We start from the raw sequence: 22,500 nt of genomic DNA on the forward strand, positions 1-22,500 counted from the left end.
TGTCTTTTTGTCCCCAGTCCATTCAAATGATCTTTTTTTCTCCGTGTCTCTCCCCACTCCTCAACTATCGACTCATCTACCACATCTGGGCTGCATCCGAAAACGCAGGCAGCTGACTTGCTGCCTAATCAGTTAATGGCTTAATTGACAGCTGTTCAGTTGGAAACTGGTCTCCGAACAGTTTGAAAAGCACCTTATTTTCATCCTGCCGCTGTATACAGCCTCTGAAGGCAGCATTTTCCTGGTTTCAGATGCAGCACTGGTTTCGTGGTCATGACTCATGCCTAAAAAAATCTATTGCCCTCTTGTGGTCTTGTTGGAGGTTTGTAACTCCCAGAGCAATGCAAGAGCGCACGTTGGCCACGCGTTGGACAAGCGCTCTCATCTGTGTTTGTGTACTTGCGTAAGTATGTTTCGGCCTTTACTGTACATTTCCACTGGCGCATTGTGAGCGTAAGTGAGCGAGCGTTTTCGATTCGTTCCTCTGTAAGCTGAGTGCCACACTCGCGAGGTGGATTGTGATATTGAGAGTGGCTCTGAGCAAGCTGTTCCCTAGCGTTGTGTCTTTGAGCAGATTTCTTCCACGCCAGTGGAAACGTACAGTTACTCTGTTAAGCCCAAAGTATACTTCGCCTGTCCGCGCTCCGCAACAGTCCGCGCACAGTCTGAATGATGTAATTTTTGTCACCAGGAGTGTCCGTGGATGTCCGCGCACAGTGTCCGTGTGCAGCCAGATGTTTCTGTCCGCGCGGACAAACGCGCATGTGTGAATCTGACTGTTGAGATAGAAGAGTCCACTAGGTGGCATTATGCACAGTTGGGCTGTACTGTCAAGCAGTAGTCGAAAAAACATATCCTTCTCCATCGTTTTGTTGTTGTTGTTGTTCTTGCTTCCTCTAATGACGGATCCTCAGTTTTTCTTCTTTATCATTCAGAGCGGCCCTCTAACGTCTGGTAGCGTATAACAAAGCAATCGTACCTCGCATGTGTCGAACGCGTCCATTCGCACTCATCTGCGTGAGGTACACTTTTAAAGCTGTGCGCGAGCTGGAATGTGCAAAGTGAAGTAAACCTGGGCCTTTAATGTGGAGATAATAGAATAGCAGCTGAGCAGTTGGATACGACAAATACGATACATTTGTTTGCCCCTGTCAGACATGGAGGAAAGTTATGGGAATACCTTAGATTCACGTTTGTGCTGTAAATTTGCGGAAATTATCTAAAATTGCAAGCTTGAAATTGGTTGAATTTGCAAGATCGCAAAATCCTGGAGGGACTGATTATTGATGTTGCCAGCTCTAACTGAAAATGAATGGTCTTCTGTCACTTTGTGGCTGTGAGTCGCTGACAATGGCTACGTTTACATGCACCCTCATAATGCGATTAAGGCAATACTGTTGCTCTTGTAAACAGAATATTGCGATTATGCTTATAATCAGAGTAATGAGAATCGCAGTAAGATATGTGGAATACTTCTATTTTAATGGCTTTATACTGGCATGTAAATGCTTTAACGCATTTCTTCCACTCTGACCATAGTGCGCCTGCACCAGTGCTGCAGACGGATGATGTTACGCTCAAGCACAGGTTCAAAAACATCGCGAAACTGAAGCTTGCACTGTTTTCCAGCAGTGGTGCTCCCCCATCTACAGCCCCATGGCAAAATAAAACATTTTCCCGAGTTGTGAATGTCTGTTTGCAGTCTGAATTGAATGTTGGTGAGATAAAAAGTCTTTCAAATGAGTTTGTCCTCGCGGGCGGTACACAACAACATCCAGCGCGTGTATTCCGATTCACAGACAAGTGACTCTTTTGAACCGAATCTTTTTAGTGAATCAAAACAAACAGCGCGTCCAGTGTAGCCTAAATGACTCTTATTAACCGGTTCTTTTAAAAGCTGTATTTAAAGATACATATTTGCAACAAGATGTTTTTTGTAATAATATTTTATAAAAAAAGCATTAAAACATCACATTTCTCAGCGAATAATCAGAGTATTGGTGTACATGTAAACGTAGCCAGTGTGAAAGGGGCTTAATCACACTTACAATTTTCACCTTAACAAAAACCCATTAATTACATTAAATGAGTGACTCGTCATATCTAGAGACCAGCTGCCAGTTGAAAAAAAAAACCTTAAGTTAAGAAAACCCTTAGTTTTAATTGTAAGTGTATTCTCTCTTATGGTTTTCTTAACTTAAGGGATTTCTTGCAACTGGCTACAGAATATCAATCGCTATGTTTCCATCCAAGGTGCGAATTTCATTTATTCGAAAAACGAAATACTGCATAAACAATGTGTGAATCAAGCCTCGTTTCTATCCCATGTGTTCAAAAGAACAAAATCGTCACTTCTGGAGAAACTGTTGCCACTGTGACTCTTTCATTAATAAAATACTCGCAGTTTAGAGCACACAGACGAAACACTGTGAAGAACTTTGTCTCGTGTCTGGAAGCAACAGCGTGTCACACACTTCTGGGAGCACTATGTGTGTGCGTTCCTCCATCCTTGTGACTATACTGTGTGGATGTATAAGATCTAAGAGGCAACCTCTCAGAACACCACAGCATCATGTCGCAGTAACTTTTGCACAGGCAAACAACACACATTTCCTTATAAATAAAAAATAGTGTGTTTTGTGCTCCATTACCTGCAACTTAACCAAACCAGATGAATTATCACTGAACAAACACACTAACGCACCTCTGGCTAACTAGAACACGCGCGTCGCAGTCGAACATCGTATTTTTCCACTTCTTTATTCCTCCTGCCCCTGCACTTTCAATTTATTCATCCCTCTCCTGTCTCTCAGGATGAGGAAGGTCTGTGCGCTCATGCAGAGAGTCACATGGTCTCGTTGATTAGAGGAAAATCACTTAAAGCAGAGCGCTGCGAGACAGACCTGCAGTTACACAACCACAGACAGAAAGAGAGAGAGACAGGAAGATGAGGAGGAGGATAAGGAGCAGTGAGGATGAAGGAGGGGAGGTGTGTGTGTGTGTGTGTGTGTGTTTCTGATCTGTCATTGGTCAGGCTGTTTCTGCTCATCAGAGCTGCTGTCTCTGTCTCACCGACACAGATCTTGAACAAAATGGCTTCCTGAGCAGGAACACAGCCGTATGAGGTGATGTGACACACCCCTCAATCACCACATATACACACACACAACAAAAACACACCACGTCATAATTGAAAACGTTCACTTTGATTTTTCTTTCGCTGTGCATCAGTTTATGACAGTCAATGACGTCTCCTCAGTAGAGTCTGTAATAATACTCTGATGTGATTGCACATATAAGTGTGTCTGACCCCAAAAAAATAATTCTGTCATCATTTACTCACCCTCATGTTGTTCCAAACCCGTGTGAATTAGCTTCTTGAGTGGAACACAAATGGAAGCGTCAGGCAGAATGACGGCTTCAGTCACCATGAGTATGTTGGGAATGAAATACTAGCGTACTGCAAAGTGTACACTGTGTGTATTACCTAGTATTTGCATACTGTATACAGTATATATACTGCTGAACAGTATATACTGCAGCAACAGTAAAAGTAGCATGTTTATATGACACCATTCAGCTTCTCACCACAAGGTGGCGTGTGCTCTGCTCAGTCACCTCATGTTTTTACTGCTTTTCAAAAGATCACAATGTCTGCTGTGATCATTGAACGTGTCACCTTAGACCTCTCATGTCTGTCTGTAGCTCCGCCAGCTCACTGGATCGCTCTCCAAATACTGTGATCAGCGCTTTAAAAGCTGCATTGATTTACAGCTTAACTATAGCCCCATGGGAGACCTGTCAATCATTACAACACCACACCCACCTCTTTGTGTCACTGGTGGGAGGAGGGGCTTGACTGCTCAGAGCTGTGGATTGGGTCACTTCTATATTAATATCTGTGTGTGGAGAAGTGTGTAGCTCTGTGTAGTATAATTATAATGGTTACTGGGACTAAATGTGTCGCACTGTAAATGTAATATTAACATTTAATATTAATATGGATCAAACTTGGAAATATCTGTGAATTTTAAAATTGTAAGGCTTTAATCATAATGCATAATTTATGCATGTTGCAAAAAATAAACAAATAAACAAAACAAAAAAATCCCTATAAACATATTATATTAATATAATATTACAATTCATAATAATAATAATAATAATAATATAAACAAAATAGTTTTTTTTTAAATATCAGACATTTTGTTCAGCTCAAATGTTGTAACCCTAAGAACATATCTTGATATTCATGACTCCAAATTCATGAAACAATATATGTTTAAAAGCTCTTTTTTTAATGAATGATGAAGTATGTACACTCACGTGCATTTTAAGTTGCAATGTATATATTTTAACTTTTATCTTATGGTTACACCAGGTGACATTTTTAAAATCATTTAAAGTTTGCTACTTTAATATTTAATTATTGTCATCCACATCAACATGCAGGTAGTGGGTTTGTTGTCATGTGACAAAAGAAAAACAACAACAACCCCATAAAAAAAGAAAAGGACCTATTTATTTTTTTTAAATATCAGAAATTGTGATATTGTTATGAAAAGGCACATCTTGTTTAGGTCAAATGGAGTAACCCGTGTCTTGACATTCAGCATTTGTAAAAAAAAAATTAAAAAAAAATTGTTTTAATTTAAATGAACGATTATTAAGTTGTGTGAAACTTTGACCTCACTTTTACCTCACACCACTTCACATTTTTCAATATTTATTCTTTTTTATTTTATTTTTTTTTAAATAGTTATTCTTTTTTTTAATATATATATAAATATTATAAAAAATTAAGAAACCAACCAGGACACAAAGATTTTATTTCTACAAACTTCACACGTGTTTTAAACGAGATTTCATGAATCAATAATAACATTTAATGAATTAATTTAATCATATTTCATGAAGAAGGCTCATGGTTTTCAGACCCGAAAAAAATTATGAAGAATTAATACAATCTTGAAACAGGAAAATTACAGGATTATCTATAGTGAAATAAACATTTCTTGTCATAAGCTGAGCTGAAAAATATTTGATCAGCTAGAATTTGCTCTTATTCCGATTAAATTCGTTTTTTTATTCGTACATATAACAAAGAAAAACAAAACATATTTACACTGAATCAACATTTAACCCCCACTATTACCCCTCCCCAATCGCCAACCCCACCCTGACCATCAACGAACATTCCTGTGGTCACATATAAACACACACACACACACAATATTTATATATAATCCCACACATTTAAAACTATACTTCTCGCTCCACAGCCCCTCCCCGAGAGCCCTCCAAAAATGCCAAATATCTACCCCATTTCCCATCAAATGAATCCCAGATCCCAAGCCTTCTACATGACCCCTCCTCGAAAGCCGCCACCCTGCCCATCTCCGTACACAACTCCTGAAATGAGGGCGCTCCAGCCGACTTCCATCCCCTTAAAACAATCTGTCTGGTGATCATAACACTGGTCAGGACCCAATTTTTTATGTGTTTATTCCCTATATCGATGACCGCCCCATCGCCTAAAATACAGAGTCTGGGGCAAAATAAAATCTGAGTGCCCAAAACGTCACACATAAAACTCTGAACCCTCAACCAAAATTCTTGGATCTTAACACACCACCAAAAAACATGGGTTGTGTTTCCATCTTCTGATTGGCATCGCCAGCAGGTGGGTGTGTCTTTAAGACCAAGTCTATACAATCTAGAGGGGGTCCAGTAGAATCGATGCAAAATTTTGAATTGCATCAGACGCACCCTTGCATCTCTAGATGTAGACTTGACGTTATTTAGAATCCTATCCCACTCTCCCTTCTCCAATACCAAGTTTAAATCTTTTTCCCATAATCTCTTGAGAGAAGTTGAAGCTCTGTCCCCCAGACTCTGAATTAACAGGGAGTAATACACTGATGCCTCATGACCTTTTCCAAAAGCAGTAATCACCCCTCCCAGAGTATCTGCCGCTTTAGGAGGGTGTAAACTACTCTCAAAAATAGTACAGAGCATGTGGTGCAGCTGTAAATACCTAAAGAACTGAGATCTGGGAATCCCAAAATGTTGAACCAAATTTTCAAAAGGTCTCATCACTCCACTCTCATACAGGTCACTGAGTGTATTAACACCCCTCACAATCCACTCCGACCAACAGAAAGGGGACTTATTAATACACACAGTACTGTGCAAATGTTTTAGGCACTTGTGAAAAATGTTGCATAGTGAGGATGTCTTCAAAAATTTATCAATTAATGTCATACAAAGTCCAGTAAACATAAAAAAGCTAAATCAATATTTGCGTTTAAAACAGCCCCAATTCTCCTAGATACACCTGGACACAGTTTTTCTTGGTTGTTGGCAGACAGGATGTTCCAAGTTTCTTGGAGAATTCACCACAGTTCTTCTATCTATTTAATCTGTCTCAATTGCTTCTGTCTCTTTATGTAATCTCAGACTGACATGATGTTCAGTGGGGGCTCTGTGGGGGCAATGACATCTGTTGCAGGGCTCCCTGTTCTTCTATCTATTTAGGCTGTCTCAATTGCTTCTGTCTCTTTATGTAATCTCAGACTGACTCGATGTTCAGTGGGGGCTCTGTGGGGGCCATGACATCTGTTGCAGGGCTCCCTGTTCTTCTATCTATTTAATCTGTCTCAATTGCTTCTGTCTCTTTATGTAATCTCAGACTGACTCGATGTTCAGTGGGGGCTCTGTGGGGGCCATGACATCTGTTGCAGGGCTCCCTGTTCTTCTATCTATTTAGGCTGTCTCAATTGCTTCTGTCTCTTTATGTAATCTCAGACTGACTCGATGTTCAGTGGGGGCTCTGTGGGGGCCATGACATCTGTTGCAGGGCTCCCTGTTCTTCTATCTATTTAATCTGTCTCAATTGCTTCTGTCTCTTTATGTAATCTCAGACTGACTCGATGTTCAGTGGGGGCTCTGTGGGGGCCATGACATCTGTTGCAGGGCTCCCTGTTCTTCTATCTATTTAATCTGTCTCAATTGCTTCTGTCTCTTTATGTAATCTCAGACTGACTCGATGTTCAGTGGGGGCTCTGTGGGGGCCATGACATCTGTTGCAGGGCTCCCTGTTCTTCTATCTATTTAGGCTGTCTCAATTGCTTCTGTCTCTTTATGTAATCTCAGACTGACTCGATGTTCAGTGGGGGCTCTGTGGGGGCCATGACATCTGTTGCAGGGCTCCCTGTTCTTCTATCTATTTAATCTGTCTCAATTGCTTCTGTCTCTTTATGTAATCTCAGACTGACTCGATGTTCAGTGGGGGCTCTGTGGGGGCCATGACATCTGTTGCAGGGCTCCCTGTTCTTCTATCTATTTAATCTGTCTCAATTGCTTCTGTCTCTTTATGTAATCTCAGACTGACTCGATGTTCAGTGGGGGCTCTGTGGGGGCCATGACATCTGTTGCAGGGCTCCCTGTTCTTCTATCTATTTAGTCTCAATTGCTTCTGTCTCTTTATGTAATCTCAGACTGACTCGATGTTCAGTGGGGGCTCTGTGGGGACCGCGACATCTGTTGCAGGGCTCCCTGTTCTTCTATCTATTTAATCTGTCTCAATTGCTTCTGTCTCTTTATGTAATCTCAGACTGACTCGATGTTCAGTGGGGGGCTCTGTGGGGGCCATGACATCTGTTGCAGGGCTCCCTATTCTTCTATCTATTTAATCTGTCTCAATTGCTTCTGTCTCTTTATGTAATCTCAGACTGACTCGATGTTCAGTGGGGGTTCTGTGGGGGCCATGACATCTGTTGCAGGGCTCCCTGTTCTTCTATCTATTTAATCTGTCTCAATTGCTTCTGTCTCTTTATGTAATCTCAGACTGACATGATGTTCAGTGGGGGCTCTGTGGGGGCCATGACATCTGTTGCAGGGCTCCCTGTTCTTCTATCTATTTAATCTGTCTCAATTGCTTCTGTCTCTTTATGTAATCTCAGACTGACATGATGTTCAGTGGGGGCTCTGTGGGGGCCATGACATCTGTTGCAGGGCTCCCTGTTCTTCTATTCTAATCTATTTGCAAAAATGGGAGTGTAACATTTATATTTCCTATTGACACACTAAAGCTGAAGATGTAAATAACCATCTTAAGACAAATGCTTTTGTGAAACATCTTATGTGCCTAAGACTTTTGCACAGTACTATTTTGGGTTCAGCCATAAACTCAAGGCAACATTTAAATAAATGTCTGAATTAAACACTCTGGAGACTTTTGTCCATACACAATGTGGGATAATGGGGTGCGACTTAACTTTTCCGGTTAGTTTAATAGAAAGGCTTTGCAATGGCAAAATAGGGGCAAAAACTTCCTGTTCAATACAAAACCAGGGAGGGGCTCTCTCAGGTGGAAGAGACCAATGAGCCAAATGTCTGAGACTGAACGCATAATAATAAAACAAAATCTTGGGTAGGCCTGACCCACCTTTGTCAATCAGCCTATGTAACTTATTGAAATTTAACCTGGCACGCTTACCATTCCAAATGAAGGACTTCACTATGCTGTCAAATTGCTTGAAATAAGAGAGGGGGACATCTATAGGGAGAGATTGAAACAGGTAGTTAAATTCTGGAATACAATTCATTTTAATTACATTAACCTTCTCAATCATCGATAAATGTAATGAAGCCCACCTGCCCACATCACTCGAAAACCTTTTTATTAAAGGGTCAAAATTAACTCTAACTAAATCACATAATTATGCTGGGAATAAAATCCCCAAATACTTAATGCCCTGTTTGGGCCACTGGAAGGCGCCCGGCTGAAAAGCCGTTACTGGACAGTACGCTGTCAGAGCCAAAGCTTCAGATTTAGACCAATTAACTTTGTATCCTGAGAACTTGGAAAAATAATTTATAATTCTGTGGAGGCAAGGCATAGATCTAGTGGGGTCAGAGACAAATAATAAAATATCATCTGCGTAAAGCAGAAGCTTATGCGCCACACCTCCCGCCACCACCCCTGGAAAATCATCCTCCTTTCTTATCGCGGCTGCTAATGGTTCCAGGGCAAGACAGAACAATAATGGGGAAAGAGGGCAACCCTGCCGAGTGCCCCTATTCAGAGTAAAATAATCTGAAATTAATCCATTTGTTTGTACCGCTGCTACAGGGTGTCTATAAAGTAACTTAATCTAACCAATAAATGTACTCCCGAACCCATACATTTCCAAAATCTTAAAAAGATAATCCCATTCTACAATATCAAACGCCTTTTCAGCGTCAAGTGAGATGGCAGCGACCGGAGACTGATCATTCACCACTGACCACATGATATTGATGAGACGCCTGATGTTATCAGAAGAGCTGCGGCCCCAAATAAACCCCACTTGATCTATATGTATAAGAGATGTCATAACCTTACTTAATCGGTTAGCCAAAATTTGTGACAACATTATTAAAATTTGCTCTTAATGAGAATCTATAAAATAAAATAATTGTTAAAAATTATCCAGTTATCTTGAACAACTAGAAAAATAATGGAAATACAATTCAAATTAATTGGTTAAAAAGTGTAAGAATCCTGTAACCAGTGGTGTAGTCTAGGGCATACACAGGCATATGCTGTATGCCCACCTGTCTGACAAAGGATTTTGCGTATGCCATCCTAAAATGAGTTATGATACATATGGTCGCCAGAAAAGCGAGAAGGCTTTTGACCCATAACTTTTAATTATACTGCAGCGCCGTTAAGTAAATTATTATTATTTTTAAATTAGTGTACAGAGATTCTCTCTAAACACACACGGAACAGTGCTGAACTAAAGGCACAGGCAGATAGACAGTCTGGCTCAGCTAAGCGACCAATCAGAATGTTCGTTTTATGCACGATTGGATATTTTCTAACCAATTGTATTTTCCGTTTCAATAAGGGCCAGGACATTTTTAGCATCTACAGTGTGTCACTGCACCCATGCTAGTTTTTATGCTCTTCACAGATGACAAGTTGTCCCATAATTGTATCAAATGTAATTTTTTTCTGTCTTTTATTCCTGTCAGTGGTGCCTTTTTTCCTCGTTATATCAAATGAATGTATATTTCTTAATAGGAAAGCTATTTCATATACAGAAAAAAAAAATTTGTATACTGTGACAAGGAGGATGCACGCCTGGCACTGAGTTGCCTCAATCAGTGGGAGAGAGAGAGTGTGTGTGTGAGTGAGTGAGTGTGTGAGTGTGAGTGAGTGTGTGAGTGTGAGTGAGTGTGTGAGTGTATGAGTGTGTGAGTGAGTGTGAGTGTGTGTGTGTGTGTGTCTCTACGTGTCAGCGTGAAGCAGTGTGTGAGTGTGAGTGTGTGAGTGTGAGTGTGCTTTGGGGCAGTTTTGGGGGCAGGGGGTCTTGCATTAGAGGGTGTTATCAAGCCTGTGACAGATGTATACCTCTTGACTTCCTGTTGACTAGAGAACACAGAGGGGTTAGATAGTCCTCAGCCTTCCCCCATTGCTTTAACTACACCACCTCATTTGAAAGCCTGGCCACAAAAGATACCAGAGAGAGAGAGACAGACAGTTAGTGCATGTTTTGATCCACCATGTGTATCTATAGTGCTTCTATCTTCTGTAAGAAACATCACAACTTGTCAACATGACGGATGAACTAGAAGCAGTAGGTGAGAATGATTCGTTCTTCAGTTCTCTGGACTGTAAATCATGCTATATTTGGCCTTTCTCTTGATATTTTAATCTTATTGAGAGTTTGAGGAGATGCCGAATGTGTCACTGACACAATATGTACGATCCATGTACAGTCAGCCTGAAGGGGCTTATTCTTCATAAATAAATAGATATGAAATATTTATTTTAATGATTGATTTTGTAAATAATAAAATTATGTCATATTTGACCTTTTTATTCTGTGAAAGCAAAGACACCACAGAGACATTAAAGCAGCATGGCTATGTAGGAAATTGGTCAATAGAGCACAACAGTGCCCGTCACTTTTTCAGCCGTCTTTGTTCCGGAAGTATTTTTCCCATTAATTGTTTTCCGTAGGGATTTCAGAAAATCCTTCATAAAAGAGTTCATGAACAAAAGCAACCAGCTCCAAGGTGAATCACAACATTACAAACTTTGATTTGAAGCAAAAATGTATTTAAAAATCAGACAAAGATACAAGACTGTGTACTTACTGTCTTTAATGAGGGAATGAACTACAATCCCATGATGCATTGCAATTGATGTAATCAAGTTAAAAAACGATGGAAAAATAGAAAACTATTGATTTAAAGTTGTTGATTAGAAGTATAGAAACAATATATTTTACAACATACACAAAATATTGAGATATATACAGATATACAGTAGTTTGAAAGTGTAGGGAGAGCAACTCGATTGCGTCATTCACAGTGCGTCATGGGAGTGGATGGGAGTCTCTGATTGGTGGATTTCTCTTCAGGATTATGGGTAGTGTATTTCACCAAACAAATTCAACTATTAAAAATTATTTTTGGAGTTCAGTGGTAAAGACGCTGACTATCACACCTGGAGTCACGAGTTCGAATCCCAGGGCGTGCTGAGTGACTCCAGTCAGGTCTCCTAAGCAACCAAATTGGCCCGGTTGCTAGGGAGGGTAGAGTCACATGGGGTAACCTCCTCGTGGTCGCTATAATATGGTTCTCACTCTCGGTGGGGAGCGTGGTGAGTTGTGCGTGGATGCCGCGGAGAATAGCGTGAAGCCTCCACACGCGCTACATCTCCGCGGTAACGTGCTCAACAAGCCACATGATAAGATGCGCGGATTGACGGTCTCAGACGTGGAGGCAACTGAGATTCGTCCTCCGCCACCCGGATTGAGGCGAGTCACTACACCACCACGAGGACTTAAAAGTGCTCTGGGAATTGGGCATTCCAAATTGGGGAGAAAAAGGGGAAAAATAAAATAAAAAAAACGATTAAACACGATTTTTAAACAATGAAGTTGAAATAACGTGGACTGATGGCTTCAACAAGTCTATATGTCTTTAAAGATTTATAAGTTATCAATAAAAATCAATTAATCTATAAAATGAATGGGCTTTTTACTTCCGAAAGCAGACTGCTGCACAGTTCTGCTGTTTAGTATTCATTATAGAAAGTTATTTGACCGCAGAAAGCCAATCACAATCAAGTATCCCAGAGAGCATTGCAGTACAGATATTACATGGCTGCTTTCAGAATACTCTTTACAAATGAGTAGTGCAACCTAAAACATATTTGCTTTGTTTATTGTGTTGCGGAGCTTCTTTGTGCATCCCGCGGCATACTCTAGTGAATTAAAGGGATAGTTCATTCAAAAATGAAAATTCTCTCATCATTTATTCGCCCTCATGCCATCCCAGATGTGTATGACTTTCTTTCTTCAGCAGAACACAAATGAAGATTTTTAGAAGAATATTTCAGCTCTGTAGGTCCATACAATGCAAATGAATGGTGACCAGAACTTTGAAGCTCCAAAAAGCATATAAAGTCAGCACAAAAGTAATCCATAAAACTCCAGTGGTTTAATCCATGTCTTCTGAAATGATCTGATAAGTGTGGGTGAGAAACAGATTAATATTTAAGTCCTATTTTACTATAAATTCTCCTCCCTGCTCAGTATTTCTCCACTTTAACTTTTACTTTCACATTCTTCTTCTTGTGTTTTTGGTGATTCACATTCTTCATGCATATGCCCCCTACTGGCCAGGAAGAAGAAGTTCTAGTAAAAAAGGACTTAAATAGTGATCTGTTTCTCACCCACATGTATCATATCACTTCTAAAGACATGGATTAAACCACTGGAGTCTTATGGATTACTTTTATGCTGATTTTTGGAGCTTCAAAGTTCTGGTCACCATTCACTTGCATTGTATGGACCTACAGAGCTGAAATATTCTTCTAAAAATCTTCATTTGTGTTCTGCAGAAGAAAGAAAGTCATACACATCTGGGATGGCATGAGGGTGAATAAATGATGAGAGAATTTTCATTTTTGGGTGATCTGTCCCTTTAAACAAAGTCTTGACTCCATAGTTCAGCAATTACATGTGACACGGACCTCTCGAAACCAGTGACTGCAATGAACATGGTGCAGAAGATCTCTAAAGGGGTTTAATGGCCACGGCGAGCATTTTTAGAAATAGCTGCTCAAATTCAAGGTCTAACATCGACACTGAGGATTCAGCATGTCCAGCTGATCCCAGACCTGTTGTGAAGGCCCATAGGATCACAGGTGTCCTGTGGTTGAGCTGTAGATAAGACCTCTATGTCATGTTGCTCTGACAGCTAAAAGCTGAAGCCTGAGCCTGAATTTGACCCCCACACACATTAGAAGATTAGCCTTTGTGTACCATATCAATGACCCAATCCCTGCGCCTTCCTAGGACAACACTCAGTGTGTTTCTATGGTGATGGCAAGGAGGGGCTTTTTGGGGTTTGACACTCATACATATGTGCAAACCATAGACACACATTCAAAGACAAATCATCATTTTATCAGTCCAACATAGAGTCAGAAGTTATAAAATTGAACGACTTGTTGGCTATGACAGTTTCATCACTAAATACTGTATGTTATTGATCACAGGACCCTAAAGTCAGTGTGAAACAGCATTCATAACCCATTTTACTTCCATAATGTGACATGAAACTGGCTTAATCAGCCAATAAGGAAAGTTGTTTCAGAAGTGGAGCAAGTCATTTTGATTAAAGGTTATAAATAGGGAGGGAAATGTTCCGATTCCTCTTTGCAATTCTGGTTCTTTGATGGTTGCATTAATGAATCTTTTATTTCCTTTTTTTTTTTTTTTTTTTCTCAGATTAACATTTTTATTGGTTGCTCCTCAAGCATGACACATAACACAACAAAACATTCACGTACAGAGTCAACCATTATCCCCCTTAAACCCCATTATTTCCCACTTTTATTTCTTTTTTGAGGAAGAAATATTTGAAAATAAGAAATGCAATTATTGGATTTACTGCTCTCAGCAGCCTGTTTCCAAATGATCATATTTCATATTTTAACTGAGCAGATTCTTGCAAAAGATGTGCTTTTGCGATGCATACTTTTGAATTAAGATACTTAATTAATTCATTCATTTTTGTAAAATACTTCTAACCAAAACTCATAATGTGTATCTTTAACTAGACATTGTCATATCAACAACCATCCAGTAATTACTCTGATGTAGCCTAATGAGCCTTATGTAGCCTACACATAACATTTCAACATGAGGAAATGAGTGATTCACTAAATGTGATGAAAGTGCTGTCGATTTAAAAGAACTGGCTCATAAGAGTCCTTCATTCGGGAATCAGACTACTTTGGTCACACTGCATGTTTTGTACTATAGATTAAAAATAACAGATTCATAAAAGTCGTTCATTCGGGAATCAGACTACATTGGTCACACCGCATGTTTTGTACTATAGATTCAAAAGAACCGATTTATAAGAGTCGTTCATTCGGGAATCAGACTACTTTGGTCACACCGCATGTTTTGCGCTATAGATTCAATAGAACCGATTCATAAAAGTCGTTCATTCGGGAATCAGACTACTTTGGTCACACTGCATGTTTTGCGCTATAGATTCAAAAGAACGGATTCATAAAAGTCGTTCATTCGGGAATCAGACTACATTGGTCACACTGCATGTTTTGCGCTATAGATTCAAAAGAACTGATTCATAAAAGTCGTTCATTCGGGAATCAGACTACATTGGTCACACTGCATGTTTTGCGCTATAGATTCAAAAGAACTGATTCATAAGAGTCATTCATTTGGGAATCAGACTACTTTGGTCACACTGCATGTTTTGCGCTATAGATTCAAAATAACCGATTCATAAGAGTCATTCATTTAGGAATCAGACTACTTTGGTCACACTGCATGTTTTGCACTATAGATTAAAAATAACCGATTCATAAGAGTCATTCATTCGGGAATCAGACTACATTGGTCACACTGCATGTTTTGCGCTATAGATTCAAAAGAACCGATTCATAAGAGTCGTTCATTTGGGAATCAGACTACTTTGGTCACACTGCATGTTTTGCGCTATAGATTCAAAAGGACCGATTCATAAGAGTCGTTCATTTGGGAATCAGACTACATTGGTCACACTGCATGTTTTGTACTATAGATTAAAAATAACCGATTCATAAGAGTCATTCATTTGGGAATCAGACTACATTGGTCACACTGCATGTTTTGTTCTATAGATTCAAAAGAACCGATTCATAAGAGTCGTTCATTCAGGAATCAGACTACTTTGGTCACACCGCATGTTTTGTTCTATAGATTCAAAAGAACCGATTCATAAGAGTCGTTAATTCAGCAATCAGACTACATTGGTCACACTGCATGTTTTGTTCTATAGATTAAAAATAACAGATTCATAAGAGTCGTTCATTTGGGAATCAGACTACATTGGTCACACTGCATGTTTTGTTCTATAGATTCAAAAGAACCGATTCATAAGAGTCGTTCATTCAGGAATCAGACTACTTTGGTCACACCGCATGTTTTGTTCTATAGATTCAAAAGAACCGATTCATAAGAGTCGTTAATTCAGCAATCAGACTACTTTGGTCACACTGCATGTTTTGTACTATAGATTAAAAATAACAGATTCATAAGAGTCGTTCATTTGGGAATCAGACTACATTGGTCACACTGCATGTTTTGCGCTATAGATTCAAAAAAACCGATTCATAAGAGTCGTTCATTTGGGAATCAGACTACATTGGTCACACTGCATGTTTTGTACTATAGATTAAAAATAACCGATTCATAAGAGTCATTCATTTGGGAATCAGACTACATTGGTCACACTGCATGTTTTGTTCTACAGATTCAAAAGAACCGATTCATAAGAGTCGTTAATTCAGCAATCAGACTACATTGGTCACACTGCATGTTTTGTACTATAGATTAAAAATAACAGATTCATAAGACTCGTTCATTTGGGAATCAGACTACATTGGTCACACTGCATGTTTTGCGCTATAGATTCAAAAAAACCGATTCATAAGAGTCGTTCATTTGGGAATCAGACTACATTGGTCACACTGCATGTTTTGTACTATAGATTAAAAATAACCGATTCATAAGAGTCATTCATTTGGGAATCAGACTACATTGGTCACACTGCATGTTTTGTTCTATAGATTCAAAAGAACCGATTCATAAGAGTCGTTCATTCAGGAATCAGACTACTTTGGTCACACCGCATGTTTTGTTCTATAGATTCAAAAGAACCGATTCATAAGAGTCGTTAATTCAGCAATCAGACTACATTGGTCACACTGCATGTTTTGCGCTATAGATTCAAAAAAACCGATTCATAACAGTCGTTCATTTGGGAATCAGACTACATTGGTCACACCGCATGTTTTGCGCTATAGATTCAAAAGAACCGATTCATAAGAGTCGTTCATTCGGGAATCAGACTACATTGGTCACACCGCATGTTTTGTACTATAGATTAAAAATAACAGATTCATAAGAGTCGTTCATTTGGGAATCAGACTACTTTGGTCACACTGCATGTTTTGTACTATAGATTAAAAATAACAGATTCATAAAAGTCGTTCATTCGGGAATCAGACTACATTGGTCACACCGCATGTTTTGTACTATAGATTCAAAAGAACCGATTTATAAGAGTCGTTCATTCGGGAATCAGACTACTTTGGTCACACCGCATGTTTTGCGCTATAGATTCAATAGAACCGATTCATAAAAGTCGTTCATTCGGGAATCAGACTACATTGGTCACACTGCATGTTTTGCGCTATAGATTCAAAAGAACTGATTCATAAAAGTCGTTCATTCGGGAATCAGACTACATTGGTCACACTGCATGTTTTGCGCTATAGATTCAAAAGAACTGATTCATAAAAGTCGTTCATTCGGGAATCAGACTACATTGGTCACACTGCATGTTTTGCGCTATAGATTCAAAAGAACTGATTCATAAGAGTCGTTCATTTGGGAATCAGACTACTTTGGTCACACTGCATGTTTTGCGCTATAGATTCAAAAGGACCGATTCATAAGAGTCGTTCATTTGGGAATCAGACTACATTGGTCACACTGCATGTTTTGTACTATAGATTAAAAATAACCGATTCATAAGAGTCATTCATTTGGGAATCAGACTACATTGGTCACACTGCATGTTTTGTTCTATAGATTCAAAAGAACCGATTCATAAGAGTCGTTCATTCAGGAATCAGACTACTTTGGTCACACCGCATGTTTTGTTCTATAGATTCAAAAGAACCGATTCATAAGAGTCGTTAATTCAGCAATCAGACTACATTGGTCACACTGCATGTTTTGCGCTATAGATTCAAAAAAACCGATTCATAAGAGTCGTTCATTTGGGAATCAGACTACATTGGTCACACTGCATGTTTTGTACTATAGATTAAAAATAACCGATTCATAAGAGTCATTCATTTGGGAATCAGACTACATTGGTCACACTGCATGTTTTGTTCTACAGATTCAAAAGAACCGATTCATAAGAGTCGTTAATTCAGCAATCAGACTACATTGGTCACACTGCATGTTTTGTACTATAGATTAAAAATAACAGATTCATAAGAGTCGTTCATTTGGGAATCAGACTACATTGGTCACACTGCATGTTTTGTACTATAGATTAAAAATAACAGATTCATAAGAGTCGTTCATTTGGGAATCAGACTACATTGGTCACACTGCATGTTTTGCGCTATAGATTCAAAAGAACCGATTCATAAGAGTCGTTCATTTGGGAATCAGACTACATTGGTCACACTGCATGTTTTGTTCTATAGATTAAAAATAACAGATTCATAAGAGTCGTTCATTTGGGAATCAGACTACATTGGTCACACTGCATGTTTTGTACTATAGATTAAAAATAACAGATTCATAAGAGTCGTTCATTTGGGAATCAGACTACATTGGTCACACTGCATGTTTTGCGCTATAGATTCAAAAGAACCGATTCATAAGAGTCGTTCATTTGGGAATCAGACTACATTGGTCACACTGCATGTTTTGCGCTATAGATTCAAAAGAACTGATTCATAAGAGTCATTCATTTGGGAATCAGACTACTTTGGTCACACTGCATGTTTTGCGCTATAGATTAAAAATAACCGATTCATAAGAGTCATTCATTTAGGAATCAGACTACTTTGGTCACACTGCATGTTTTGCACTATAGATTAAAAATAACCGATTCATAAGAGTCATTCATTTGGGAATCAGACTACATTGGTCACACTGCATGTTTTGTACTATAGATTCAAAAGAACCGATTCATAAGAGTCATTCATTTGGGAATCAGACTACTTTGGTCACACTGCATGTTTTGCGCTATAGATTCAAAAGAACCGATTCATAAGAGTCGTTCATTTGGGAATCAGACTACTTTGGTCACACTGCATGTTTTGCGCTATAGATTCAAAAGAACCGATTCATAAGAGTCGTTCATTCAGGAATCAGACTACTTTGGTCACACCGCATGTTTTGTTCTATAGATTCAAAAGAACCGATTCATAAGAGTCGTTAATTCAGCAATCAGACTACATTGGTCACACTGCATGTTTTGTACTATAGATTAAAAATAACCGATTCATAAGAGTCATTCATTTGGGAATCAGACTACATTGGTCACACTGCATGTTTTGTTCTATAGATTCAAAAGAACCGATTCATAAGAGTCGTTCATTCAGGAATCAGACTACTTTGGTCACACCGCATGTTTTGTTCTATAGATTCAAAAGAACCGATTCATAAGAGTCGTTAATTCAGCAATCAGACTACATTGGTCACACTGCATGTTTTGTACTATAGATTAAAAATAACAGATTCATAAGAGTCGTTCATTTGGGAATCAGACTACATTGGTCACACTGCATGTTTTGCGCTATAGATTCAAAAAAACCGATTCATAAGAGTCGTTCATTTGGGAATCAGACTACATTGGTCACACTGCATGTTTTGTACTATAGATTAAAAATAACCGATTCATAAGAGTCATTCATTTGGGAATCAGACTACATTGGTCACACTGCATGTTTTGTTCTATAAATTCAAAAGAACCGATTCATAAGAGTCGTTCATTCAGGAATCAGACTACTTTGGTCACACCGCATGTTTTGTTCTACAGATTCAAAAGAACCGATTCATAAGAGTCGTTCATTTGGGAATCAGACTACATTGGTCACACTGCATGTTTTGTACTATAGATTAAAAATAACCGATTCATAAGAGTCATTCATTTGGGAATCAGACTACATTGGTCACACTGCATGTTTTGTTCTATAGATTCAAAAGAACCGATTCATAAGAGTCGTTCATTCAGGAATCAGACTACTTTGGTCACACCGCATGTTTTGTTCTATAGATTCAAAAGAACCGATTCATAAGAGTCGTTAATTCAGCAATCAGACTACATTGGTCACACTGCATGTTTTGTACTATAGATTAAAAATAACAGATTCATAAGAGTCGTTCATTTGGGAATCAGACTACATTGGTCACACTGCATGTTTTGCGCTATAGATTCAAAAAAACCGATTCATAAGAGTCGTTCATTTGGGAATCAGACTACATTGGTCACACCGCATGTTTTGCGCTATAGATTCAAAAGAACCGATTCATAAGAGTCGTTCATTCGGGAATCAGACTACATTGGTCACACCGCATGTTTTGTACTATAGATTCAAAAGAACCGATTCATAAAAGTCGTTCATTCGGGAATCAGACTACATTGGTCACACTGCATGTTTTGCGCTATAGATTCAATAGAACCGATTCATAAAAGTCGTTCATTCGGGAATCAGACTACATTGGTCACACTGCATGTTTTGCGCTATAGATTCAAAAGAACTGATTCATAAGAGTCATTCATTTGGGAATCAGACTACTTTGGTCACACTGCATGTTTTGCGCTATAGATTAAAAATAACCGATTCATAAGAGTCATTCATTTGGGAATCAGACTACTTTGGTCACACTGCATGTTTTGCGCTATAGATTAAAAATAACCGATTCATAAGAGTCGTTCATTTGGGAATCAGACTACATTGGTCACACTGCATGTTTTGTACTATAGATTAAAAATAACCGATTCATAAGAGTCATTCATTTGGGAATCAGACTACATTGGTCACACTGCATGTTTTGTTCTATAGATTCAAAAGAACCGATTCATAAGAGTCGTTCATTCAGGAATCAGACTACTTTGGTCACACCGCATGTTTTGTTCTATAGATTCAAAAGAACCGATTCATAAGAGTCGTTAATTCAGCAATCAGACTACATTGGTCACACTGCATGTTTTGTACTATAGATTAAAAATAACAGATTCATAAGAGTCGTTCATTTGGGAATCAGACTACATTGGTCACACTGCATGTTTTGCGCTATAGATTCAAAAAACCGATTCATAAGAGTCGTTCATTTGGGAATCAGACTACATTGGTCACACCGCATGTTTTGCGCTATAGATTCAAAAGAACCGATTCATAAGAGTCGTTCATTCGGGAATCAGACTACATTGGTCACACCGCATGTTTTGTACTATAGATTCAAAAGAACCGATTCATAAAAGTCGTTCATTCGGGAATCAGACTACATTGGTCACACTGCATGTTTTGCGCTATAGATTCAATAGAACCGATTCATAAAAGTCGTTCATTCGGGAATCAGACTACATTGGTCACACTGCATGTTTTGCGCTATAGATTCAAAAGAACTGATTCATAAGAGTCATTCATTTGGGAATCAGACTACTTTGGTCACACTGCATGTTTTGTACTATAGATTAAAAATAACAGATTCATAAGAGTCGTTCATTTGGGAATCAGACTACATTGGTCACACTGCATGTTTTGCGCTATAGATTCAAAAAAACCGATTCATAAGAGTCGTTCATTTGGGAATCAGACTACATTGGTCACACCGCATGTTTTGCGCTATAGATTCAAAAGAACCGATTCATAAGAGTCGTTCATTCGGGAATCAGACTACATTGGTCACACCGCATGTTTTGTACTATAGATTCAAAAGAACCGATTCATAAAAGTCGTTCATTCGGGAATCAGACTACATTGGTCACACTGCATGTTTTGCGCTATAGATTCAATAGAACCGATTCATAAAAGTCGTTCATTCGGGAATCAGACTACATTGGTCACACTGCATGTTTTGCGCTATAGATTCAAAAGAACTGATTCATAAGAGTCATTCATTTGGGAATCAGACTACTTTGGTCACACTGCATGTTTTGCGCTATAGATTAAAAATAACCGATTCATAAGAGTCATTCATTTGGGAATCAGACTACATTCAGTCTCAAGAGTGTCTGAACTGTCCGTCCGCATTCTGCGGAAGAATGTATGTGAGAGATCCGTTAACGGAACAGAAAGTAATACATTATTCTGCACCGGTATTTAAAACAAAAATGTATTTCAATAATTTGCACATACAGTTTAAGAATGTAAATAGGGTTGATTTTTATGTCATGTTGGCTGATTTTGGTGGTCAATGTATCTGTTTGTTCATGTATTCTGTATAAGAGGTTTCCGTATGTTTATTAACGCACAGCAGGGTGTGTTGCAGCTCTCTGTTGTGTTTTAGGGTAAGCAGTGAGCACATGTAATCTGAAGACACTCTTTAGGGACTCAGGTCAGCTCTTCTCATCCCCCAGAGAAACACATGCATTATGTGCATGGAGATAAGTTCTGAATGCATTGAAATATATTTTGACAGCGAAATGTTCATGATTTTTCACTCTATAATACTGGACAACAATGTCAGCGTCATTGATTAGCCAGCTCTGTGCTAAGTGGCTTACCATCAACCCGGGTCAGAATTGATTATTTGAAATTCCCAGCTGTATAATTGTCATTTATCAGGCGCTTGTCAGTTAAAGAGCATCAGACTATGAAGTGGACTAATGCAATTGAGATGTTTGCATGTGTAACTGAAGCATTGATTTGTTTTGACAAGCCTGAGGATGCAAATTTCTGCATAATATGCACAGGATTTGGTTATTCATTTCTGATATTTTGCTACAAAGCTGAAAATGTAAATGCAAAACATATTGTTCTTTATTGCAACCTCCGTAATATGCTTGAGTTTAGTTGACATTTGTAAACAAATCATGCAGAGCATACTATTTCAGCTAGACAGCCTGTAAATTGGTCATAATATTAAGATGCACCTGGCGCCGCTGTATTAATGCACACATTTTTAAGTCATAATTTATTTCTCTATTGGTTAAAGTTTGAAAAGATGACAGACAGAGAGATCTGCTTAGCAAACAAACCTCACAGCACTGAGAGAGAGAGACAGAAAGAAACAAACAGAATCAATCACTGAGAGAGAGAGAGAGAGAGAGAGAGAGAGAGAGAGAGAGAGAGAGAAAGGTTATGCAATTATTTATCATGCTAATAAAGCACACTGAATTGACTTCACTTGGGAATTCAGAGATGGCATAAAATGTAGCCTA

The 22,500-nt window shown here is 38.8% G+C and overlaps 1 protein-coding gene across 2 annotated transcripts in view; it reads left to right on the plus strand.

The window, feature by feature from the left end:
* The window catches only part of ldb1b (LIM-domain binding 1b), a 105,045-nt gene that overhangs the window by 8,850 nt on the left and 73,695 nt on the right, over positions 1-22,500 (plus strand). The window contains exon 1 of one of the 2 annotated variants that reach the window (XM_051676218.1): positions 10,488-10,632. The exons of the other annotated variant lie outside the window; for it this stretch is intronic. Coding sequence (XP_051532178.1) covers positions 10,608-10,632 — 25 coding nt within the window. The 5' untranslated portion in view covers positions 10,488-10,607. Of the gene's footprint in view, positions 1-10,487; positions 10,633-22,500 lie in introns of those variants that run through there. 2 annotated transcript variants of the gene reach the window in all.

Source organism: Myxocyprinus asiaticus, chromosome 37, assembly GCF_019703515.2.
Source record: "Myxocyprinus asiaticus isolate MX2 ecotype Aquarium Trade chromosome 37, UBuf_Myxa_2, whole genome shotgun sequence".
Taxonomy (NCBI): domain Eukaryota; kingdom Metazoa; phylum Chordata; class Actinopteri; order Cypriniformes; family Catostomidae; genus Myxocyprinus; species Myxocyprinus asiaticus.